The 27748-nt window shown below is 34.8% G+C and overlaps 1 protein-coding gene and 1 long non-coding RNA gene across 2 annotated transcripts in view; one reads left to right on the forward strand and one right to left on the reverse strand.

Moving 5' to 3' along the window:
• The window catches only part of LOC115287681, a 31456-nt gene extending 29245 nt beyond the window's left edge, over positions 1 to 2211 (forward strand). The window contains exon 4 of the long non-coding RNA XR_003906600.1: positions 2173 to 2211. This is a non-coding gene — a long non-coding RNA (uncharacterized LOC115287681). The remainder of the gene's footprint in view (positions 1 to 2172) is intronic.
• Positions 1 to 27748, reverse strand: part of AGPS (alkylglycerone phosphate synthase) — a 127267-nt gene that overhangs the window by 92121 nt on the left and 7398 nt on the right. Inside the window, exon 2 of the mRNA XM_029934335.1 lies at positions 10196 to 10285. Coding sequence (XP_029790195.1) covers positions 10196 to 10285 — 90 coding nt within the window. The remainder of the gene's footprint in view (positions 1 to 10195; positions 10286 to 27748) is intronic.

A 27748-nucleotide genomic window follows, 5' to 3' on the forward strand; every position in this document is an offset into this window, starting at 1 on the left:
GGGCCAAGGAAATAAACAGTATTTAAAGAAATTAATAAGAGAAGAAAGTTTCCAAATTTGATGAAAGATATAAATTTACAGATTCAAGAAGGCCAGAGAACACTGAGAAGATCAATTCAAAGAAACACACTATACACATCATTGTCAAACTGCAATATAGTATATGTGCTGCCAAAGTGAGCACTAAACTGCAATATAAAAAAGAGACAGAGAGAGAGAGCAAGGACAAAAATGTTAAAAGCATCTAGAGAAAAATAACACATTACATACAATGTAATAATAAAAATTATGATTAGCTTCTCATCAGACACAGTGAAATCCCAGAAAGAACTGAACAACATTTAAAAAGTGCTGTTAGGAGGGGTGCCTGGGTGGCTCAGTGAGTTAAGTGTCCAACTTCAGCTAAGGTCATGATCTCATAATCTGTGAGTTTGAGCCTGCGTCGGACTCTGTGCTCGCAGCTCAGAGCCTGGAGCCTGCTCCGGATTCTTTGTCTCCCTCTCTCCCTCTCTCCCTCTTCCCCCCCTCCCCCCCACACACTCTGTCTCTCAAAAATGAATAAACTTTAAAAAAAAAACCTTCTAGAGTGCTTAAGGAAAAGAACGTCAACCTAGAATTCTGTATCTGGTGAAAATATACTTTAAAAATAAAAGTTGAGACATTTTCAGATGAAAACAGAGAATTTGGTGCCAGCAGACCTACAACAAATGCTAAAGTAACTTTCTACAGGTTGAAGGGAAATACAACACTAAATATAAACTGAAATCTTCAAGGCAGAATAAATAATACCAGAAAGAGTAAATATGTGGGTAAATGTAAATGACTATTTTTTAATTTCTTTCAAATGTATGACTTTTAAAAATTATATCACTGTGTGATAGAATTCATGATGTGACAACTATAAAAAGAACAGGGAATAGTAAATAAACCTGTAGATTTGTGAGGTACTTAGATTTTACAGAAGTGGTATAAGAAATTTAAAACACACAGAAGAGCTCTATAGAGCAGGTATAGCATGGATTTGCTACTCAGAGTTTGTTTCCTACATTTTCCATCCTAACCCTTATCTAAATAGTTTATATGAAACATAGACATTATTTTATATACACAAAATATTCTATATTTTATATATATGAGAAGATTGATACAGAAAATTCAAGTGCTTAGAAACCAACTTTTCTGTTTTGGAAATATTTGTCAGAAGTGGCAAAATAGTAAATAGCAATGAGTACTAAAAATAAAGAGATAAAATAAGTATCCATATTTTACTGTATCCTAGATTAGTACAGTGACGAAGGCTAATATGCAAACAGTAATGATCCAATGTATTATAACAGCACTAATGTAACAGTTCTCTGAAAAGACCAGAACAGGCGTACCTAGCTGGCTCAGTTGGAAGAACCAGGGGCTCTTGATCTCAGGGTCATGAGTTTGAGCCCAATGCTGGGTATAGAGATTACTTAAATAAATAAATATTAAAGGAAAAAAAGACCTAAACAACTTTTAAAATGTATATTTAAAAGTAGCACTTTAAAATTTTTAGTTAAACATATAGCATTATCATGTGCCACTGACAGGCACTGTTCTAAGTGTTTTATGTATATTAACTTATAATAATGTTATGAGGTTGGTGTTATTATTCCTATTTTATAGATGAGGAAGGCGAAACAGAGAAATTAAGATGTTAAGTAACTTAATCAAGGCCACATAGCTAGTAAGTTACAAAACCAGGATTTGAAGCAAGTAAATAAATAAGGCTTCAGTCTGTGCTTTTATGCTGCCTTTGGTCTGATTCTTCCCTTACCACCATTTCAAGTGAGATCATTATTGTTTCCTTTTTTAACTTTTTAGAGTTTATTTATTTTTGAGAGATAAAGAGAGACAGAACATAAGCAGGGGAGGGGCAGAGAGAGAGGGAGACACAGAATCTGAAGCAGGCTCCAAGCTCTGAGTAGAGCCTGACGTGAGGCTCGAACGTGGGAGAGCAGAGAGATCATAACCAAGACCAAAGTCAGATGCTTAACCAACTGAGCCACCACCCGGGTGCCCCAAGTGAAATCATTATTCTAAAATACTTTATGATTGATATTTATAAAATGATGGTAGCTATATTCAGAAAATTTTTTCACTAATAATGTTCTTGCAATTTCTTTACTCCTCTCCCCCAAACAGATGATGATGGGACAACCAAATAAAACTACTATATTATGGTTACTTTGTTTTTGTTTGATTTTATAAACATTTTATTTATAAAATATTGAAGTACAACATACATACAAAAATAAAGACAAATAAGGGCATAGTTCAATGAATTTTTACAAAGTAAAGCTCCCATGTAATCAGCATTCACATTCAGAAATAGAACATTTACTAGTACCCCATAAACACTCCCCTCCATACCCCTTTCCAGGCATATCACCTTTCCTGACACCAAAGGAACCACTATCCTGACTGTTAATTTTACAGGGAAATGTTGACTGTTTTTGAACTTTATATACATGAAATCATGTAATATATACTCTTTTGTATTGGCCCTCTTTTGCTCAAATATTATATTTGGGAGATCTATGTTGTTACATGTTGCATTTCATTCATTTCCATGGCTTAATTCCATTGTGTGAATATAACACAATTTTTTTATTCACTGTATTGTCAATAGACAATTCAGTTATTTAGTTTTTGGTGCATGCAGGGACATTCCTGAACTTGTTTTATGAAGAATGTATCATATGTTTCTGACAGATATATAACCAGAGTGGAATTTCCAGGCCATACTCTATGCATAAGTTTAGCTTTAGTAGATGTTGGTAGATAAGTTTTCTGATGTTTACCACTAACAATGATATATCTACATGTTCTACGTCTTCCTCACACTGAATGCTAGAGTTCTTTTTAATGTGAGACATTTTACTGGTAATCTCATAACAATTTGAATTTGAATTTCATTGGTTGTCTATGGGTTTGAGTTTCTATTCATGTGTCTATTGTCCATCTGGATATTCTGTTTTCAATGCCAGTTCATCTTTTGCTCATTTTCCTCTTGGATTACTACTGCTTTCTCACTGATGTATAAGAATTCATATATTCTGGAATCAAGGATGTATGTATTAAGGACATTTGGGTGGCTCAGCTGGTTAAGTGTCTAACTCTTCATTTCGGCTCAGGTCAAGACCTCTCAGTTGTGAGATAAAGCCCCACTTCGGGCTCCACACTAAAAGTGGAGTCTGCCTAAGAGTCTCATTCTCGCTCTCTCTGCTCCTCCCCTAGTCTCTCTCTCTCCCTCCTCTCTCTCTCTCTCTCTCAAAAAAAAAAGGTACGTAGTAAAATTTTTGTTACTCTATGATTTCTTTCATTTTCTTAAAGGAGTCTTTTGATAAAAAGTTTTATATTTTAATATTGTCTAATTTTTTTCCTTTTTAAAAGTTAACACTTTTTTTTCTCTATCTTTTCACAACCTCTGTGAAAGCCATTGTTATTTTTCTAGCCATTTTAGGTTTTAGCTTATATATTTAGATCTATAATCTACCTGGAATTGATCTCTGTATCTTATATGAAGTAACATCAAAATTTATTTTTTTCCAAGATGATAGTTTAAGTGGTCCCATAGCCATTTTTATTTCTCTTTTGTGTGTGTGTGTGTGTGTGTGTGTGTGTGTGTGTGTTTAAATGGAGAAAAGAAGAAACACTCTAGTAGTCACTATCTATTCCAGATCAAAAAATAAATAGTGACAACATATCAGAATAAACTATAAATTGGTCTTAACATCTACATCAGGCAAGTTATTTAAAAAGTTCAAACTGTGATATGTTTGCTCAAGATTATTCCCACTGAATTCATTGGAGTTTGAGTAATGGCAAAAGCATTTAGCAACTAGCCTCAATAGATTACTTTGATTTTACAAAGCCAAATTTAAAAAACCAGTGGCAATATATAAACTCTGTACCAAAATTAAATATATGTTTATAATAATGCAGAATTCAGTATTAAAAGAACTGATATTGGGCCCCATCCAAAAGAATGTTAAATTGGAAGTGACAAAAAGCACACATTTTACCCAGGTAATTTTAAGTTACACTGCATGGGTTGGATGTATGTTACATAACAAAAATCCTATCCAAAATTCTCAAATCAGTCTTACTTTTAAATTATCATTTTTTGTTTCTTTCCAAATTTTATTTAAATTCAAGTTAGCTAACATCCAGCATAGTCTTGGTTTCAGGAGTAGAATTTAGTGATTCCCTTACATATAACACCCAGTGCTCATCACAGGCACCCTCCTCAATGCCCATCACCCATTTAGCCCACCCCCTACCCACCTCCCCTCCAGCAACCCTCAGTTTGTTCTCTATAGTTAATAGTCTCTTACGGTTTGCCTTTCTCTATGATTTTATTTTTTATTTATTTGTTTTTTAAAAGAAAAAGCACATAAGCGGGGGTGAGGGGCAGAGGAAGAGAGAGAATCCCAAGCAGCCTCTACGGTCAGCACAGAGCCTGACACAGGGCTTGATCCCAAAACCCAAGGATCATGACAAATCAAAAACTGGACACTCAATTTAATGACCCACCATGTCTGTTTTTATGTCATTTTATTTTTTCATCCCTTCCTCTATATTCATGTTTTTTTTAAATTTCACGTAGGAGTGAAATCATACGGTATTTATTTTGCTCTGACTTACTTTGCTTACCATAATACACTAGTTTCAGCCACTTCATTGCAAAATGACACGATTTTGTTCTTTTTGATGGCTGAGTAATATTCTATCATATGTACGGATATGTGTATATACATATATACACACACCACATCTTTATCCATTCATCAGTCAATGGACATTTGGGCTCTTTGTTGTTGATAGTGCTGTCATAAACACTGGGGTACATGTGCCCCCTTCCAATCAGTATTTCTGTATCCTTTAGATAAATACCTAGTAGTACAATTGCTGGGTCAAAGGGCAGTTCAATATTTAACTTTCTGAGAAATCCACACTGTTTTTCAGCTGTACAAGTTTGCATTCCCACCAACAGTGGTAAGAGGGGTTCAAATCAGTCTTTACATAAACATTAACAAAACAAATATGAGAGGGAAAGGAAAAAAACATAAAAAACACATATGTTTTAATTAGATAAGTTTCTTTTTATGTTAAAAAAAATCACAAGTGCTAAAAATCAAACTGAACTGGTATGGTTGAAGTATTATGTTTTTCATAAATCTAAAGAAATTGGAATGGAAGAAAGTATAGGACTCATAGCTAAAACAACTAAAGATAGTCATTCAGCATATAAAATTTCTTTCATTTCAGCAGAGGTAAGAGTACAAATTCTAGAAAGCTTGTTACAATAGCTATGCCACTATATGTTAGTTATGTCCTACGAAAAGACCAATTTGGAACTATTAAGTTTTAATGCTGAATTTTTATACGTTAAATGTACAATTAATGTGAGTGCCTGTAATTCATGACAGAATCAGACCTTTGTGAATCCCTTAATTCACAAATAACATTACCCATAAAATAAAAAGGTGACCACCTTCAAGATACTTGAATTACGGGTATTGGTGTTACTGTTGTGTGTAAAATTTAAAACTACATTCTACCAATAAGATAAACACAATATACTTCTACATCTGAATGCATAGTATTTCAGACTTTGAAGAAGTATCTTGCATAGCAGAATAGTCTATTTATGATTTTGCTCCATTAACTACAATTCCAGCACAAAACATACAAGAGATCCATGTCAGAATGTAAATTTTCTATTGTATTTTTTCTCGCATCTAATGCCCTAGGATTTGAAAAACAGTAAAAGAAGCCTGACTTCATAACTGTAAGCATTGCATACTGCCAAGGGCTCACAAAAGATCATGAAGTAAAAATGAAAACTTTGAAATCAAAGAAGTAAATGGACTGAAAATAAAGATTATAAGAAAAGTTAAAAGAATTATAAGTATTTAACTGAAGAAACAGCTATGGAATAACTTGAATTTTACAGTAAAATAATTTAGAGTTAGATCCAGAACTATAAACAAGCATAAAAATTCATATAAGACTATATTGAGCATTGCAAGGCACACAGAATTAATATTGTAACTTCAGTTCTTAAGAAACTTACAATCTAGTTTAGTCAAAGCTACAAAGACACTTAATTGACAGAATAAATATATGGGCAAAAGAAACATGAAACTTTCGCCAGAAATGTGATAAGAGGAAAGCCAGGTGCCTATACCAGTTATTGAAACAGGGAGACTCATAAATGAATCTTTACTCATGGTTGAAGATTATTTGAAAACTTTAAGAAATGGTTCTTGTCGGGGAGCCTGGGTAGCTCAGTAGGTTAACCATCCAACTTTGGCTCAGGTCATGATCTCACAGCTCATGGGTTCAAGTCCTGCAGTGGGCTCTGTGTTGACAGCTCAGAGAATGGAGCCTACTTCAGATTCTGTCTCCCTCTCCCTGTGCCCCTCCCCCACTCACAGTTCTGTCTCTGTCTCCTTCAAAATTAAATAAAAATTAAAAAAAAAAAAGAAATGGTTCTTGTAAAATATAAGGTGGGATCAACTCACCACCTTTCCTCAGGACAAAGCTGAACTATACTGTAGAAGATCTAGAATCAGGGGAGCTTATAAGACCAAAGAAATCACTGTATGGAAAGAAAATTCTGTGAATATAAATATTTAAGAATGAAGGGCACATCAGGATTATTGTAACTAAAGACAAAGTACTCTCACTCTGCGGCAGTGCACAGAGGCAGCAAAATATTAGTACACACAACTCTCTACCGCAGAGTGAGTTCCACAATTGCTAAGCCATTTTAAAGTCCTTTATAATCAAATAAAACTTTAATACCACTGAAAATATAAACTACAACAAACCCAAATTCTCTCCATTTAAACACTAACTTGTGCTTTGTAAGCACCAATTAATGTATAATACCTTTAAAGTCGAAGAAAAATGACACTTTTCAAAAATTTTAGTTTGTAGAAATCTACAGCATTAGCTCTGAAGTATTGCCTTCTGCTGCTTAAACCCATGAGGACTCAATTCATCAACGTCTAGAATGAGTAAGAATAACAAGACTATAAATCTAAGGATTTAGGGGTGCCTGGGTGGCTCAGTCAGTTAAGCCTCAGACCCTTGATTTCAGCTCAAGTCATGACCTCATAGTTCGAGCCCTCATGGGGTTCTGTGCTGACAGTGCAGAGCAGGCTTGGGGCTCCCTCTCTTTCCCTCTCTCTCTGACACCGCCCCCCCCACACCAAATAAATATATAAACTTAAAAAAAAAAACTCTAAAGATTTATAAACTCACAAATTACAAATAGGTTCAGAAGATAAGGCTGTGTTCAGGAAAATCTGATTTTTCCTCAAGTTCTAGAACAGCTTATAATAATTGCTTCTTTGGCTGGGTTTGAAATGTCAATGTTACCTTCCCCAAACTACATACAATCAATCACATTTGCTTATAAAAAGGTCTTTCCTGAGAAGCCTGGTTGGTTCAGCCAACTTCAGCTCAGGTCATGATCTCACAGTTGGTGGGTTTGAGCCCCGTGTCAGGCTCTGTGCTGGAGCCCGCTTCTGATTGATTCTGTGTCTCCCTCTCTCTCTGACTCTCCCCCATTCATGCTATGTCTCTCTCTCTCTCTCTCTCTCTCTCTCTCTCTCTCTCTCTCAAAAATAAATAAAATGTTAAAAAAAATTTTTAATAAAAAAATAAAATGTCTTTCCTTTCCAATGTCATTGGATCAGAAATAAGAGACTCCCCTTAAATTTTCATTAAAACTCACTCTTGTTTTCTGGCACCTAAGAATTCTCCCTGCCTCCCAGCTCTGTTTTATTTCTTTCTTGGTATTTTATCTATGTTTTCTATGTAGTTATAGAGAGCAGAGAGTCTGTATTTGATCAGTTCAGATTTCAAATCAGTATTTTCTTATAACTCATCCTTTCTAGTCACAAATTCCATTTTCTCTTTGGAGAATATCACAACCTCCTTTTGCTTCTGCTCTGTGCCTTTCACTGGAAAAACAGGAATTTTTGTCACAGGGCAATTTTTTACAAGATGACTGTGCTAGTGTATAGCGGTAGATAAGTGTTCCCAGAGTTTGGAGAGAAAACAAGACCAATACGATGGATGAGTATGGTTATCTACAGAAGCACAATACAATAGAAACAGCACAAGAATGAAGCTTAAAAATGCTTGGGTTTCACTCCTAGTTTTCCACTGAGCAGGTGAGGTCACGTAAGCTATTTAGCCTCTCTCACCCTCAATCCCCTAATCATTTCTAAGAAAATACCACTACCCATCTTAGGGTTTTTTAAAGATAATTCAGTAGGCATTCAATTAAGTAATAGCTATTATTATCTTAAAGAATGTTTGTAAATGTTTTCTGATAAAAAATCAGAGAAATCTAATTCAACCATTATCCCTAGGAAACTAGACTAGTTTTACAAAAAACTATGATCCAATTAATTATCCTCTGTGGTAATAGTACTTCTGGCTGCACTAAAATGGGAATAACTATTATTTAGTTATTGGTTTTAGTTATTAAATAGTTTATGTAGGACATATTTAATCCTAGAGCATTTAAATGCCATTGCTGTATTTGGAGAGCTACTCTCTGGATGAGTCTTGATGAGGAGCAAAGGCTTCCCTCCACTAAAGCAAATGTACCTGACACTTACTGGTCTCCCTTATAAGGCTCTGCCAGTCGGATGCACCCAATTCTATTCCCCTCTATCCCACTGGAGCCGCTCAGAAGTTAATGCAAAGAAAGAGACCTTTAAGGATTTCATTCTGGTTAGAATGGCAGCAGCAGAAATATTCCAAAGTCTGATGCCAAACAAATAAAATTCTCTGGTTCTATTATAACCTGGATAAAAATCTCTCTTAAGACCACGCAATCTCCTTAGTTCTTAATCTATGCTCTCTAAACAATATCTGAATTACAAATTTTACAAATTATAAATTTCTGATATTACGTGTTTGTACTCACTGTCCTTCCAAAACGATTTTAATAGACAAACCCAAAACACCAACTTTCAAAGGATTGGTTCTTAAAATCAGCTAAGAACTTACTTTACAATTCTGTCTGCATCTGGAACAGTAACAATACAAATATTCTTTAGAATTCTTATAAACACATTCCCCAAAACATTTCAGAAATGTGAAAGTTATCACACAAATGATTGTTCTTTCTTCACCACTTCTTCCCTAATGTATCTCAGAAAATTAAAAAAATACTATTTATATTCACAAAGACCTAAAATCGTTCATTATCCATAATAACCCACACCTAGAAGTAAATTTCCAGTCTCTTTTAAAAAATTTTTTAAGTTTACTTATTTATTTTGAGAGAGACAGAGACAGTGTAAGTGGGGGAGGGGCAGAGATAGGGAGGGAGGGAAAGAATCTTAAGCAGGCTACATGCTGCCAGTGCAGAGCCTGACACAAGGTTTGAACTCAAGAAACCGCAAGATCATGACCCGAGCTGAAACCAAGAATCAGATGCTTAACTGACTGAGCCACCCAGGTGCCCCTAAATTCCCAGTCTTAGACAGGGAGTTACTTTAAACAAGTCAGTGGCATGGAGGTTGGGTGGTAAAAAGATCATAGTCCTCTTTGGATCCTGATTCAAACTACCTACCCATAAAATGGCATTTTTAAGATATCAGGGGAAACATGGACTGGATAATCAAATACTATAAAACTTATCTTGTTTGGGGGAGTATGATAATGATATTACTATGATTAGCTAATTTTTTTTTAAAGGCAACCTATGTAAATATTTAGAAGTGACACAAAGGAATTTAAAATACTACCAAAAAAGAAGGAGTAATTATGTCAAAATGTTGATAGCTTTATTTACTTTTTTTTAATGTTTATTTTTGAGAGAAAGACAGAGTGCAAGCAAGGGAAGGAGACACAGAATCCAAAGCAGGCTCCAAGCTCTCAGCCATCAGCACAGAGCCCAACACAGAGCTCAAACCCATAAACCATGAGATCATGACCTGAGCCAAAGTCAAATGGTTTACCGACTGAGCCGCCCAGGCGCCCCAAAATGTTGATAACTTTAAACTGAGGAAGGAGTCATATTATCCTCTCTATGTATGTCTATTATTTAACATGACATACATTTGTTATTTATGTTTAAAATTTTTTATAGAGAGAACAAAAGAAACAAAAGAATAAACCAACCAGTTACCTTTTCCCAGTCAACTCAACTTGGCCTTTCTTATTGAAGAAGAACTTGGAATCATTATATCCCCATCCATTCCATTTCATAACTTCTTGCCTAATAATAATAAAAAAAACATAAATTAGACCTATGCTAAACATCTCAAAACTGAACAGTATGTCATTGATATTAATTTCCACAATCATTTAAAAGACCTCATCCCACTAATAGTATATCAGTTTAAGATTATGTATCAAAATGTCTACATATTAATATTTCTAAATACAGAATCATCTAAATACAGAATCATGATAAGCAGCACCTGCTTCACAAAGGGCAACAACTAAATTTAATAAATTCAAAGGAGTAAGAAGGAACAAGGAAGAAAAATATAATTAGAGTACAAATATGCTTCATGTTGTATATGTTATTAGTTTACATAATAGGCCACCCTAAAAACTTCTGCAATTAAATTAAAACTCACTTGAATAGGAAGCAAATTTTTGCATATATTAGAAAAATCACAATTAATCTGCTATGATGAAAAGATCAATGTACAGAATAAGTTCACTAATGACACCACTAATAGTAGACACAGACCAAAAAATCTGAGAGATGCGTTCACAAACATTCGAAATCCTTCAACTTCCATGTAACTACCAATCTCTACCTTGACCTACATATTAACATAACAGTTAATGACTATATCAGTTTTTAGTATTCCAAAACAATACGGTATTTTAAATTTCTGTCTTAAAAATCATTTTCACCAAAATCAATGATTCATTCAATTCTGAATATTACATAAGGTCTGGGCTGTGCAGAACACAATAAGCAGCCTCACCAAAGTACTCTGTCAGCATTTATTGTTAATGTTGTTGTTTTAGCATGGTGCTCTAGTATATCGGGGCTACTGAAATAAACTGATGAATCTTCTTGCAAATTCAATTATGCAGTCTATGATGAAGAAAAGAAAACTCTTCTCTACACAGAAAATTATTTGCTGCATTAAAATTTCAAAATAGAGATGCCTGGGGGGGCTCAGTCAGTTAAGCATCCAATTTCAGTTCAGGCCATGATCTCGCGGTTCAAGGGTTCGACTCCCGCATCAGCCTATTTTTGGGCTCTGTGCCGACAGCTCAGAGCTTGGAGTCTGCTTCAGATTTTGTGTCTCCCTCCCTCTCTGACCTTCCCTCACTCGAGCTCTGTCTCTCTCTCTCTCTCTCTCAAAAATAAACAAACATTAAAAAATAAAAATTCAAAATCCATCACGAGAAAAAAATCTGTAAGTATGTGTAGTGATGGATGTTAACTAGACTTACTGTGGTGATCATTTCACAATATATACAAATTTTAAGTCATTATGTGGTACACCTGAAATTAATTACAGGTCAATTATATCTCAGTTTTTTTTAATGTAAAAATAAACAAAGATTTACTCATTAGAAAGCATTTTAATTCTCCATAATTCCCAAGGAAGAAAATGACAACTGACAAGCAAATTTTTTATTACAATCATTTAATTCTTCATCCAATTCAAAGGCTTTTCAAAGAAGTAGAACACTAACATAACACAACTGAACCAAGTAAAGGCCATTAATTGGTCTCCATGTACACATAAAATTAAGAAAAAGAGATCAGGCACAATCTCTTTAACACTAAAGTTTGCTATCAATAAAAACTATAGTACCTATATAAAAACAACTATTCAAATATATCTCAAGAGTATCAATCCAGAGACTGGATTTGTAGATGATTCTGTTATGAACTGTTGCCCAATATTTTCTTCTAATTTTACATTCCTACCTCATTGTAGAGGGAACAGCTTTGGAAACATCTCTACAGAAAAACCTCATGGCTAGGTATCACCACTCACATACCCACTTTCTTAAGATTACGTTTTCTATAAACTGAGTAAGATGTCATCTGGTTTACCTTTTTCATAATTCTCTTCACTTTTATGAAGTATAATTTACTTAATATTATACTAGATTTCCATAATAATTTACATGAGAAGGATTATATATATGTACATTTTAATTAACATCTTCATTTGATATATTATAATATGTGCATAAATTTTTATTTGTCAAATGCATTTTATTAGTGAATTTAAACATTTGTCACGAAGTCTGTACTGTCTAAAACAAGAGTTTGGTGCTACACAAAATAAATGCAAAAATATAAATAAATATAAAAAATATTTTTTCCTTTGTTATTACAATCAGTAGGCAATGGGAAATTATTTCAGTACAGATGTTGAATTTGGCATGTTTACATAATTTAACAATGAGAATCCTTTTCCTTAAAATTGTTTAGAATTTTAAAAAATTATTCCCATCTGGCCTCAAAGTAAAAGTGAAACCTGATTACATGTGTTCACTCTTAGCATTGCACAAGAAAAATAAATCAAGGGAAGCAGGAAATATCTGCTGCTGTGCACTCAAAAATGAAAAGATTTACATTCTGAAGAATCACTGGCCTTAAATTTTCAGTTGGGTAATATCCTAAAGAAGTCCCACGTTTTCAACCATAGGCCTATGATATGGGCTTCCCATATTTATACCAACTTCCCAGAAGTTGAGATGCAGGCATTTTGAATCCACTTGTGCCCCACCACACCAAAAGAGTGCTATGTTGCTTGAAATAGTATATATTTAAAATCTAGGTTACCCTAAAATCAATCTTCTGATGTCTTCAAGTCCCCATGTGTTAAATAAAAAAGTAGACGACCTTCCCAAGTTTTAAACTTTTGTACACAAGTATCTCTTCAAATTACTAATATATTTGATGACAGTTAAACACAACTAATGTGATTACATTAAACTTGCAAAATAACTTCTTATAGAGAAAATATAATGAGTAACTTGAAGGGCATTACAGCATTAACACTTTAAAAGTAAAACCTTACACAATCACAGAATTCTAAAACTAAAAAAATCCTTAGAAATTACCCAGTTCAACTGCTCATTTTTCAGGTGAAGAAACGTGTGCCCAGAAAAGCTCTCATGATTACACAGCTAAGCTAGTTGTAAGCATCAGAAAGTGAACCCCCAGTCTTCTGATTCTTCGTCTTTAGAGAGGAAATATCTGAAACCCACCAAGTCATGTCCTCAAGTAACCAAAATGATTTAAAGGAACCCTTTTTCCTTGACATCAGTATTTTTCAAAGCACTATTACATGGTATTATTATAGTCATTCTTCTGCACTTGACCTTAAGGGAAACATGTAAAAATCAAGGACTATGGTTATGTCAGGAACCCCAGTGCCCTTACTTTCTTTATGTATAGTATAATGAATCTGGCATTCCGAATAATGATCCCAAAGCATGGCAAGTACTAAAATGAGGAATGATCAAAGAATGATCAACATTCAATAAGATTCAAATAAAAAGATTCAATTTTCCACTGACCCCAAAGATCAATTAACCAGACTGATCCCTCAGACTTTCCAATTCTTACAGCCAACTTTACACCAAATTCAATGTCTTGAAAATACAAGACCCTTCCTCTTGCCAAGAAAAAAACTACGTCGGATCGATTTTATTAAATGAAAAAAATAAAACAAATGTTTTACACATTTACATATCTGACCACAGTACCAGACGGTGAAGAAGCACTTTGTACTAGCTGGCATAACAAAAGAAAATGGAGACATAATGTAGCATCATGTATACACAAGGTGGCAGTATTCTCCCATGATATATATATTCAGTATTCTGCATTTCCCAATGCTGCTGTTTGTACAATTTTTAACCTAAGTATTTAGAGTTAGCATTATTATTATGAAAACCAGAGATCTTTCTTATATTGGGAGATGTTCACTTTTAAGTCCCCATATATACATACATTACTACTCCTCTAATACTAATAAATTTCAAGCATTCTGATATAAATGCATGGTTTCTATCACCACTATTTATATTTATATTTTTCATTAGAAAATATGGAAAAAGAAAATGTGTTTTAAACTAATTTTATTTTGGTCCAGCAGTAAAAAACTTAGCTAAGTTATAACTTAAAAATTTTTTTTCCAAAATAATTCTAATAAAATTCGAATAAAAGATACTTTACTACTTAGTTCCCATGAAAATCAAAATTTTATCTATCATTTCCAATTTAAACAATGAGCTTTTAGAAAATAAAAACTGAAGTATGAAACTTAAGTCTCAATGCTGGATTTCTAACAAACCATGCTCAGCATCAGATAAATTCAAATTAATCCCGCATGTAGTATAATATGTATACGTTAAAAATTTTCAATCTTTCAGGATTTTTTGAACTAATTAAAAATCCTTATTATCAGGTTGTGTGCTTAATTACCTTATGACCAAGATAACCTAAAGGAAATCATGAAAGTGAAGTAAAAAGAGTTGAGATGCCAAGATTTGATCAACAAATATATCCCTGAAAAGATCTTTTATAAAAAACATCCCTATAAATAATAATCCTACTAACTTCTTTTATTAAAAAAAAATATTAAAGCTGAGTTACCATTAGAAATATAAAGGCCTAGTGAGGAAAAAAAAAAAACCTATGGAACACGATCTAATTCTAAGTTTAATTTATATGTACATGTTTTAAAAGAAATTTAAATATCATATCTATTCTACAAGTCCTACAAAATTATTTCTAAAAACTCAATAGCAAAACTATGTAAAACTATTTACAATGCTTACTGCCTCAATCTAACTAATTCTCTTTTGTTAATATAAGTAGTTTAGTTATAAGTATAATAATTTATGTATACTATAAGAGAAATTCCATTTACCAAAAAAAATTGAAAAAAAATTTTTTTAAAGACATGGATAGGGGCACCTGGGTGGCTCAGACGATTAAGCTTCGATTTCTGTCTCTGATCATGATCTTACAGGTTCGTGAGTTCAAGCCCCACATCCGGCTCCACACTTAAGCCTGCTTGGTATTCTTTCTTTCTCTCTCTCTCTCTCTCTCTCTCTCTCTCTCTCGTCCCCCCATCTCTTTCAGGAGAGAGATAAAGAATAAATAAAATTTTTTTTAAATTTAAAAAATAAAAAAGACATGGATAAAGTACCAACACTTAACACTGCTACAAAATCTCATGACTCCAAGACTATTAAAACAACTTAGAAAACAGATGTCATCAGGCTTTGATAGCTTGATACTATCAAACATCTGAATCACAGAATATTTCCTTTTGCCCGAATATAAAACTCACCAAGGCAACTCTTCTGATTATACTTTATTTTCTACCAAGAAAAAGTGGCCAACTGAAATGGCCCAGTTTGATAATTTTGTTTTTTCACCATGAATTACTCTATTGGCATTCTAATTAACCTTGGTCACTACTGAAGATAGTTTACACAAGTCAGACCATCTGAATATGATGGACTCCGGGACCCTGACAAGATCAGGCTTCTGGACAGTTCAACAAGATAATATCCCTGCTCTCTAGATAGTATACCTACTTCAAGCTTCATGAATTTCAATCTTCCTTCCATATCCTCATTATAAGTTTTAAATCTCTAGTTGCTGTAACAAAAATTTGGCCCCTCCACATGATAAATTAACTTTCTAGTTTCTTCCAATGTAATAGTGTAAAATGGATTAAATATAAGATTTATAACAGCGAACGTTGTTAGCAAGAACATGGAGAGACCCAAACACATTACTGATAAACTACTCCATGGTCAATCATGAGCTAAGTTTTCATAGGTAATGCCATTTCTATGGCCCAGCTATACAACTCCCGGGTTTATATTCAGGAGGAATTCACAGATAGTTCCAAAAGAGAACAACGTTGATATATTCTCTGGAGCATTACTTGTAAGAATAGCTAGAGACATCACTAAAGGAATTGGTAAGTGTTAATTCTGTCAAAGAATATGCAGCAACTGGGGCACCTGGGTGACACGGTTGAGCGTCCAACTTCAGCTCAGGTCATGATCTCGCAGTTCATGAGTTCGAGTCCCATGTCGGGCTCTGTGCTGACAGCTCCGTCCCTGGAGCCTGTTTCGGATTCTGTGTCTTCCTCTCTCTCTCTCTGTCCCTCCCCCACTCATGCTCTGTCTTTCTCTCTCAAAAATAAATAAACACTAAAAAAAAAAAAAGAATACACAGCAACTAAAAGCAATAAGAGAGATACATATACAGAAACATGAATAGGCTTTTTAAATAGCAGAAAACACAAAAGGAGAAAACAGTTAAAAGATCTATAACATACTATTTTTTTTTAGTTCATGGCATTTGTCTGTGAACAAATGAGGCCTTTTATTTTTGTTTTCTCCATCTCTGATTTCTAATTCTATCTGCCCCCTTCCATGGGCATCCATAAATGTTCTCGAATATATGTGTAAAATATGTAGTGTTACTTTGTGTATTGTAATTTGATTAAACAGTGTTATGCTACTTTATTAGCATTTTATTAATAGTATTATATTATTATGAAAATACCATGGACTAAAAAAGTATGATTATCGCAAATTTGTGTCTGAAGCAAATACACTGTTCACTGCCCTTGAATCTCAGTGCAGTTTCTCTTTAAGAAAACAGTTCTTTCCTTAACAGATACATAGATATTCCATGATGGTTTATTATGAAACCCACTGATGGATTTCTAAGCAAGCCCCACAAATTTTTTTAAATAAGAGAATTCCATTCAGAATGAATCTGCTTCAAATATTCAGCAAACTAAAGATATAATTAACTTGGCTACAGTCAACTCTTTAGAGTTCACAAGAAACTGGTACTTCTCTGAAGAGGAAAAATTTCAAAACCTGAATTCAAGGGCCAAAAATTGTGTTCCCAAGGTTGAAATCCTATCACACCTGCTATGAATCAATAAATGGAAGGAAAGAAATGTATAGGTATGGGGGATGGGTGGGTAGGAATCTTATAGACAGAGGCACAAAGAATCAAAGAAGCAAAGTAGAAAGAAGGGAGGTCTGGGGCAAATAAGGCCAGGCCAGACTTACCTCTTGGCAGAATACTCTGGCACTCACTACTCACTGAGGCTCCTGGGATGACTTCCCTTACCCCCAATCTTTCTTCACACACACCAAATTCTAACTGGAAATTCATTATTGTTTGAAAAATCTCTTTGAAAAACAAATTCCAAGTATTTTGTGCTAGAGCAGACATGCTATATAAGCACATACTCCCAAAAGCCTGGTATTCCAAAGACCAGAAAGACACAACTATCCTGTCTTTTACCTCCATGTCTTAGTCTATGTAATGAGTAAAACAGTACTAATTAGTATCAGGAAATTGTCTTGGCAAAAGACAGAAAATAAGGATGTACATTTCCCTTGACCGTGTGATCTCCCTGATCTAGACTTTAAATTTCATGTTTCATTCCCTCCACTGTCCACTTGTAATCTAATCAATATGGCAATTTAGGCAGAGAATTCCAGACTGTCTACCACAGCTGGGAAAATGCCAATTCGCTTTTATTGCTTCCCTCCCTGCTTGCTAGTAATTGAAATAAGAATCATATCACAAGCTTATTGAATTAACCAATCTGTAGGTGACCAAAGACCATTTCTGGTACAGTCTTACATTTCTGCAAATAAGAAACATGAATGTCTCCATAAGTCTATATGCCATTTTAAAACAGAAACCAGCCCTCTGAGTTCCCTTTTTCAGCTGTCTTCTAGGGTACAACCCAATAATCTGGACCAGACCCTAAAAAAGCAAGACTAAAATCTATATCTCCTTGGTATACATAGTATTCTTGTAACAAGTGTTTTTGGGGTTTTTTTTGTTTGTTTGTTTTCACTTAATAGTAAGCAGCAGCCCCTTCTACTTTAAATGACAGGTAGTTGGAATTTTTGCCTTTGCTTCTGGCAAAGCCACAGGGAAAAAAAGAACCCCACAAAAGTTTGGAGGGAGAAAGAAAAATATATTAAAATCAAAGTCCAATCACAATTATAACTGAGATTTCCAAACATCGTGGGAGTACAAAAATCACCTTGGGTACTCATTTTAAAAGCAGAGTTCTGGATTGTCATTCTTGACCTAGCCAATGATTAGAACTTTTGAGAGTGAGGTCTCAGAATCTAAACATTTCAAACAAGCGTGGCCAGAAAACTGTGATGCAGGTCATCCAAAGACCATAACTGTGCAAGCACTGCCTTGAGGCACGAGGTCAAGTTGACAGCAGAAGCCTCACCTGTTGAATAGCCACAGATAGAGAGCCTTAATGTAAATGGTTTATCAAGTTACTCCCACCCCAACTCTATGAAAATCAGAAGGGACTGGAACTGCAGGGAGAAGGGAACAACTCTAAATTCACTCACTATACAACAGGATGGACCAGTGTGGAGTTCTGCGACAAAAAAAACAGGACAGCAAGAGGGCAAAGTGAGAACACTCTGCATGTGGGAGACAGGGGAAAGACTGTAACAGGAAATGTTGATTCGGTTTCCATGACAACAGAGGTAACTGGGTGAGTACCCAAATTTTAAAAAGGATTATCATGTAAGGGGAAATGAAGGCTATGTAGATAATACTTTCTGGTCCAAATTTTAAGAAAGTCACTCTGTTATGGAAATGTTCCTAGTTTATACACATTAAAAAGTTTACAAAACTAGAAAGACAATGGTTTACCAAATAATTTGTCTTTAGCACAATTATGTTTATTCAAATTCCAATATATGTGTTCACCAAGGTCACACACCAAGTAGAGCCAAGGAGAGGTGCATGTGCCAAGCAGCACAATGGTGACCATTGTGTGTGTGATACTGTCAATCAGCCCACCCTGCAGTATAAGAAATTGCCAATTCTCTTCATTCTTTGGGTTCTTCCTTTTCTCCCTAACACATATGGTGGTATGTATTAGAAACTTGTTCTCAATATTATTTGTTTGTTTAAGTAGGCTCCACATTGGGGATGAACACGAGGCTTGAACTCACAGCCTTGAGATCAAGACCTGACCTGAGAAAAGAGTCTAACACTTCACCAACTGAGCCACCCAGACACCTCAATTACAGGCTTTATTTTAAAGCCTATTTTGTCTGATATAAATATTGCTACCCCAGCTTTCATTTGCTTCCATTTCAATGGTGAATGGTTTTTTTTCGTCCCTTCACTTTTGATTGGCATGTGTGTTTAAGTCTGAAGGAAGTCTCTTGCAGGTAGCATATAGATGAGTCTTGTTTTTTTATCCATTTAACAACCTTATGTCTTTTCTTTTTTTTTAATTTAAAAAACTTAAAAAATTCCAGCATACTTCACTTTGTCTTTTGTTTGGAGCATTTAATCCATTTACATTTAAAGTAATTTTTTTTTTGAAAGAGAGAGAGAATTATGTACATGTCCAAGTGAGGGAAGGGCAAAGGAAAAGGAAGACAGAGAGTCTCAAGCAAGCTCCATGTCCAGTGCAGAGCCCAAAGTGGGGCTCTATCTCATGACCATGAGATCATGACCATGAAACCATGACACTGAACTCACTGAGCCATCCAGGTGCCCTTACATTGAAAGTATTTATTGATAGGTATGTACTTATTGCCATTTTATTACTTGCTTTATGGTTGATTTTGTAGGTCTTCTCTGTTCCTTTTTTCTTTCATTCTCTTCCCTTGTGTTTTAAGCTTTCTTTAGTGTTATGTTTGAATTACTTTATCTTTATTTTTTGTGTATCTATTAAAGGTTTTGATTTGTGGTTACCATTTAGGTTTATATATAAGATCTTTTATGTGTAGCAGTCTATGTTAAGTTGATGGTTGTTTAAGTTTGAACCCATTCTAGAAGCAGTAAATTTTACTCCTCCCTGCACATTTTATGTATATGATGCTATACATCCTTTTATTTTGCAAGACCCTTGATAGATTTATGTAGATATAATTGACTTAACTGCTTTTGTGCTATAACCTCCATAGTGGTTTTATAAATTATTAATCTACTTTTATTATATGTTATCATTTGCCTGTGAATTTTTTCCTGTTTATAATTCTTACTACTCATTATGGCCTTTTTTTCCACTCCAAGAATTCCCTTTAATCATTCACCCTGATCAAGGGATACAAGGGTGGTCCAATATTTTCAAATCAATCAACATGATATATCACATTAACAAGAGAAAGAATAAAAATCATATGATCATCTCAATAGATGCAAATAAAAGTATCTGACAATTTACAATATCCAGTCATGATAAAAACTCTCAATAAAATAGGTTTAGAGAGAACATACCTCAACATTATAAAGTCCATATATGGAAAAACTCACAACTGACATGATCCTCATGAGGAAAAACTGAGAGCTTTTCCTTTAAGATCAGGAAAAAGACAAGGATGTCCATGTCCACTCTTACCATTATTTTTATTCTACATAGTACTAAAAACCCTAGGCATTGCTGAAAGCCCAGCAATCAGACAATGAAGAGAAATAAAAGGCATCCACATTGGTAAGGAAGAAGCAAAACTTCCACTGTTTGCAGATGACATGATAACATATATAGAAAACACTCAAGTGCCACCTGGGTGGTGCATTCAGTTAAGTGGCTAACTCTTGATTTCGGCTCTGGTCATGACCTCTGGTTCATGGGTTCAAGCCCTACATCTGGCTCTGCACTGACAGTGTGGAGCCTGCTTGAGATTTTCTATCTCCCTTTCTCTCTGCCTACCCCTACTCACTTGTTTTCTCTCGTTCTCTCTCTCTCAAAAATAAAAATTAAAAAATAAACATTAAAAAAACTCAAGATTCCACCAAAATAAATGAATTCAGTCAAGTCACAGAATTAAAAATAAAACCTGTTGCAATTCTATACACTGATAATAAAGTAACAGAAAGAAAAATTAAGAAAACAATCCTATTTACAATTACACTAAGAAGAATAAAATGCCCAGGAATAAACTTAACTAAGGAAGTGAAAGACCTGTACTCCTAAAACTATAAAACACTGGTGAACAAAATTAAAGATGACACAAAACAAGTAGAAAGATATTCCATGTTCAGGGACTGGAAGAGCCAATATTTTTTAAATGCCCATACCACCCAAAGCAATCTACAGATTCAATATAATCCCTATCAAAATACCAACAGTTTTTTTTTTAATTTTAATGTTTATTTACTTTTGAGAGGAAAGAGACAGAGCATAAGTTGGGGAGGGTCAAAGAGAGAGGGAGACAGCAGCTTCCAGGCTGAGGGCTGTCAGCACAGAGCCTGTCGCAGGACTTGAACTCACAAGCGGTAAGATCATGACCTGAGCCAAAGTCAGATGCTTAACTGACTGCGCCACCTGCCCCAAAATACGAACATTTTTCAAAGAACTAGAACAAGTTATACTAAAATTTGTATGGAACCACAATGACCCTGAATAGCCAAAGCAATCTTGAGAAAGAAGAACAAAGCTGGAAGTATAAGAATCCCAGATTGCAAAATATACTACAAAGCTGTAGTAACCTAAACGCTATGGTACTGGCACAAAAACAGCATCTCTTCAACAAATGGTGCTGGGAAAGCTAAACAGCTACATGTGAAAGAAGGAATCTGGACCACTTTCTTATACCATACACAAAAATAAACTCAAAATGGATTCAAGACCTAAAGTTCTGGCCTGAAATCATAAAACTCGTAGAAGAAAACATAGGCAGTAATCCCTTTATCATGGACTATACAACCATTTTTGTAGCTATGTATCCTCAGTGAAAAGAAACAAGAGCAAAACTAAACTATTATGACTACACCAAAGTAAAAAGCTTTTGTACAGCAAAGGAAAACTTACAACAAAACAAAAAGGCAGCTATTGAATGGGAGAAGATATCTGCAAATAATATTTCCAATAATTCTCAAAATATATAAAGAACTTAATTCAACACCAACCCACCCAAATAATCCAATTAAAAAAATGATCAGTGGACCTGAATAAGTATTTTTTCAAAGAAGACATACAGATGGCCAACAGACATAAAAACATGCTTATCATCACTAACCATCAGGGAAATTCAAATCAAAACTACAATGAGATATCACCTTACACCTGTCAAAATAACTAAAATCAAACACGAAAAATAAGTGTGGCGAGGATGTGGAGGAAAAGGAACACTCATGCACTGTTGCTGGGCATGCAAATTGGTGCAGCATATACACTTTGAAAAAGAGCATGGAGAGTCCTCAAAAATTTAAAAATAGAATTTCCATATGATGCAGTAATTCTACTACTGTGTAGTAACCCAAAGAAAACAAAAACACTAATTTTAAAAGATATATGCACCTCTGTTTACTGAGGCATTATTAACAATAGCCAAGATATGGAAGTAACCCAAGTGTCCATTGATAGATAAATGGATAAAGAAGATGTAGTATAGTATTACACTGGAATATTACTCAGCAATAAAAAAGAATAAGACCTTGTCATTTGCAACAACATGGATTGACCTAGCAGTAGAATGCTAAGTAAAATAAACCAGTCTGAGAAACACAGGTAACATATGATTTCACTCATATGTGGAATTTAAGAAATAAAACAAAGGAACAAACAAAGGAGAAAGGAGACAAACAAAATAACAGACTCTTAAATACAAAGGATGAACTGGTAGTTGCCGGAAAGGAGGTGGACAGAGGGATGGATGAAATAAAGGGGATTAAGTTATACTTATCTTGATGAGCACTGAATAACACAGAATTGAATCATTATATTGTACACATGAAACTAATATAGCATTGTGTTAATTATACTTTAAAAAAGATTTATCAACTAGGGAAAAAAAAAAAGAAAAAAGATTGATGACCCAAGGAGAAAATAAAAGGATAACTCAGACAGTAAGATTCTGGAAAAGGAACCATCAAAAAAGATGAGCAGATGATCTGGCTGTGACATGTTTCAAAGCATTATAACCAGAGTTAGTTCAGCTCATTTACCTGCCTGGGCAGCTATTTTTGTACTAAGATCACCAGCACTCCTTCCCAAGCAACAGTTGATGAGAACAATGTAAACATGTGACCCAGCTGTTGGGTACAAGAGGGTTCAATTATTCACTGCCACTGGCTGAATATCCTGGAGGAGTGGGTTGCCATGTTTTACCATTTGGACAGAGGAGCCAAAAAGGCTGGTCTGTTTGGAGAAAGACGCAGCAGCTACTAGCAAGAAGTGATGCTAGCAAGAAACCTGATGGCTTTCTGGTTTTTAGTTCTAATTTCATCCTGAGGCCACGCTCCATTCCTGCCCTGAGGTTCTTTGGTGTCCCTCCGCTCTTAAATTCCCCCTTTCTGTTTTCACCTAGCTCAAATTAATTAACACTTGTAAACAAAAGTCCTAATTAACACACATACTAACAAATAAGAATTCATTCTTTAAAAAGGTTACCAATTGTATAAAATCTAAAAATAGGCCTAGCAAACCAGAATGTACTTTCTAAAAATAGTGGCAGATGGCAGGTAAGAACTGGAAATAAAACCAAAATGAGACTAGCGATCTAATAATTATGTTGTGAAGCTACAAATATTTTGTGAAGACAAAGCAAACAAAATAATATCTGGAAATCAAGACCAATACATAAGAACAAAAGTAGAACCTTTTACTTCAAAATATAGATTTTTAAATTTTATTTAAGAAGAGATTACCAACATGTCAAAACACCAAGACGTTCCCAGCCAAAAATGTCCTAATAATTGAAAATGTGAAAATGGAGACAGAAGAGTTAGAGATATTAACTTAAAATTTCCTCCAAGAGTCGTGAAAGCTAATACAGGAGATTTTACTTCAAAAATGAAGTTATTAACTTTTTTAAAATGTACAAAAAGGCTCAGTCTGTTAAATGCCCAACTCTTGATATCAGCTCAGGTCATGATCTCACAGTTGTGGCATCGAGCCCTGTGTTAGGCTCTGCGTAAGTCTGGCTGAGATTCTCTCTCTCAAAATAAACAGTTAAAAATTTAAAAAACAAAATAAAATGCACCAAAAATAAGACAGACTAATACAGAATATAGAAAAGGATGAATTAATGGACAGATACAGGATAAGCAAGTATAGTAAGATGTTAACAGTAGGTGGTGGGTATGAAAGTGTTTATTATACAATTAAAATTTGCAATATGTTTAAATTTTTTCAAAATACAATGCTGGGAGAAAATAGAAACTATTGACATTATAATCTTTAAGGTACATCACGTCATGTAGAAAAACTTGACCAAACAGTATGAGCCATCTGAGTAAGCATGTCGTGTACAATATTCACTTTCAACAGTAAGAGGTTTAAACTGGCACATCGAAGCCAGCTGCCTCAGCTCTCCCTCTGCATCGCCCCAAAGGCCCAGGCAAAGTGAAGCAGCACTTCCTAGGCTCTCGGGGGTCAGGTTTTGGTTTCCCCTTAGCATCAGGCCAAAACATCTCATTCCCTTTTATGTCAATTTCTGGAAAAGATGCTTTCTTAAGTTGTAAGATATAAATCTCCTCAAACATGATGGCAGTCTTTCTCCTGGGATTCCAATAACTTCCACTTCTTTACTCTTGGTCAAAATTAAATCCAAACAAGCAGCTGTCCTTTATTTCTGCCTCTGCCCACTGAGATGAATGAATAATGTATTCTAATATGCTCTTTAATTCATTAAAGCCCTTTTTAAACATATGCCTTAAGGAAATTTTTAGGGATTTAATTGTAAAAAGTTTATCATAGCATTCTTTATTATAGGGAAAGACTAGAAACCCATCAAAAGTGATATTGGACTAGTTGAACTTGTAGTACCTACATATAATGCGGTTACTAAAGATGAGGTTGCCCATTAATATGTCTTGACATAGAAAGTTATACATAACACAGGGAGTGAAAAATGATAGTTTCAAGACATTATTACAGCATGACTTTACACACATATGCCATAACTAAAAGATGTCAAGATGCTGTAGTGGTTAACTCTTAATTACTTTCGACATTAGTCTTCATTTTTATTATTATTTTGTTTTTTTCTTCAATAAAACTGTATTACATTTCAGCATCAATTATTTATCCTCCCATTTTTTTAAATAACTGCTAGATATCCTGCTACCAGAGTAAGACTTCTAAAAGGTATCCAGGTAGCTGAAGGCCCCCATCATGACTACAGCCAACTAAGAAAACAGTTTTATAAACTTTACTACATTGTCCACATTCTCTTATTAAAATTCATCCAATTCAATTCTCATCCAAATGCTCTCGTCAATTATTTTACCCTCAGGTTTAAGAATTTTCACATAGCATCTTAACATAGAATAGTACTCCTCAACCCTTCTCATCTATGTTTCTTGAAATGATAATGCCTTTCTGCTGCTGTACCAGTCTTCATTCCCCTCCCATGCCTCTAGATTAGTACTTAGCACCCTGCAGTAACAGAAGACAAATCAATCTTCCTTAGTAGACCTACAAGCCTCATAATGCAGAAACTATGCGCTAATCTTCCCCAGTGCTTAGCACATAGAAAACACCGAATAAATTGCCAACAAACTTGGGTAGATGAAGTTTCAAACAGGAGTGAAGATGCCAAGAGGGTATCTAGCTGATTTAAATGAATTAAAGTCTCCAGGCCTACATATTATTATATCACATGATACTTAATGATTTTAGAGTTATAATTCATAATATAAGAAATCATGGGGAAGAAGCAACAGATAACAGCCCAGTATCACCTCCCTTCAGTTCTCAAAAATAAACAGAGGGGCTCCCGGGAGGCTCAACCGGTTAATAATGTGTCTGATTTTGGCTCAGGTCATGATCTCACAGTTCGTGAGTTCGAGCCCTGTGTCAGGCTCTGCACTGACAGTACAGAACTTGCTTCACGTTCTCTGTCTTCCTCTCTCTCTCTGCCCCTCCCCTGCTTGCTCTCTCGCTCTCTCTTTCTCTCACTCTCTCTCTCTCCCCCAGACATAAATAAACATGAAGAAAAAAACCACTAAAAAATAAAAAGATCCCCAAAACATACAGACCCTGAAGCCTGGTGTCAAACAAGCAAGGATCTTCTAGAAAGTGTGGCACAAGGAAAGTTGTGGAAGCTAGAAAATGTAACATGGTTAAGAGACCTTAACTAAAACATGAGACAGGTAAATGAGAAGCTGAGATTTCAAAGGTACACACACTTTAAACAGTGTGGGGGTGGGAGGATTATGAGTTGACTCCAGCTACACATGCTACTCTCCTAACAGGACAAACATTTGCACACACTATGTCTATGCCTGGAATGCTCATTCAACTACATACGTATCCACATAGCTCAACACTCTCATCTCCTTCAAATATTTGTTTAAATGTCATGTTATCCAGTGATATCCTACTTAAAATGTGAACCCTACCTCCTTACTGTTCTTTTTTTTTATAGCATTTATCACTTTCTAACACTTACTAATTGACTTATTTATTACGTGTAGTTAAGTATCCATTTCACCCATTTGAATATAAGCCCTGTGAGAGAAATCTTTATCCATTTTGTTAACTAAAGTAGCCAAAGCACCTTGAATACAAGCAACCAGTAAAAATTTGCTTAATGCACAAAATGGATGTGAGAAAGACTGTGAAGAAAAAATTACCAGGATTGGTGATATCAGCACAGTATCAAAGAAAAAGCTCTAGAGTTGAGGTAAAAGATCTGGTTTCAAATCTAGGCTCTACCACTTACTAGCTAGCTAGCAAGTGACTATTTTCTGGCAAACATCTATAAACTTCAGTTACTAATCTGTAAAAGGGGTGGTTACGAAGATCAGATGAGATAAATATAACAGTAACAAGGTAACTAAAGAATTATTTGAAAAAACTAATTCAAAAGAGAGTTCAATCTTAAAAGAAAAAAATGAAAAGAAGTTCAAGAGTAAGGGCTGAAGAATGTGACCATGCGACTAATGCCAACACTAAAACTCAGAAAGGTAACTTCATTTGGAAACAAGAAAGGACAGATAATGATTTAGATTTCAATCTATAGCTGTGCTATCCAACATGGTATAACTAGCCACATGTGCCTATTTAAATTTAAGTTAGGGCGCCTGCGTGGCTCAGTCAGTTGAGTATCAGGCTTCAGCTCAGGTCATGATCTCACAGTCCGTGGGTTCGAGCCCCACATTGGGCCTGCTTCAGATTCTGTGTCTCCCTCTCTCTCTGCCCTTCCCCCACCGCTCTTTGTCTCTCAAAATAAAATAAAGTCCCCCCCAAAATTTTTTTAATAAAGAAAATAAATTTAAATTAATTAAAATAAAGTTTTAAATTCAACTTCTTGGTCACAATGGCCATATTTTAAGTGCTTAATTGCCACATGTGGTTGGTGGCTGCTGAATATTGGAGAGCAGATTACAGAACACTTCCATCATTACAGAAAGCCCTAGTGTGCAGTGCTAATTTATAAACTTTGAGTTGACAGGAGAACAGATTTCAAGTGAGTGTCATTTTAATATCCCTGATTCTGGATTCCTGGAAAGTTCAGAATGAACAAATGCAAAACCAACCACATAAACAATCTGAGTAGGATTATAACAAATGACATTATTCATATCATTTGATTACAAGGTCTTGGAATACAAGAACACTCCCCAGTTGATGGTATGAGGTCACTGATATGGCCACTAAAAATAGAGTTTGGAGAGGCCCAACGAAGTTGCCAACAAGAATTTTGGTCAGCATCTTGGCTCTAACCTTTGGTTAGTAAA

Source organism: Suricata suricatta, chromosome 3, assembly GCF_006229205.1.
Source record: "Suricata suricatta isolate VVHF042 chromosome 3, meerkat_22Aug2017_6uvM2_HiC, whole genome shotgun sequence".
NCBI lineage: Eukaryota > Metazoa > Chordata > Mammalia > Carnivora > Herpestidae > Suricata > Suricata suricatta.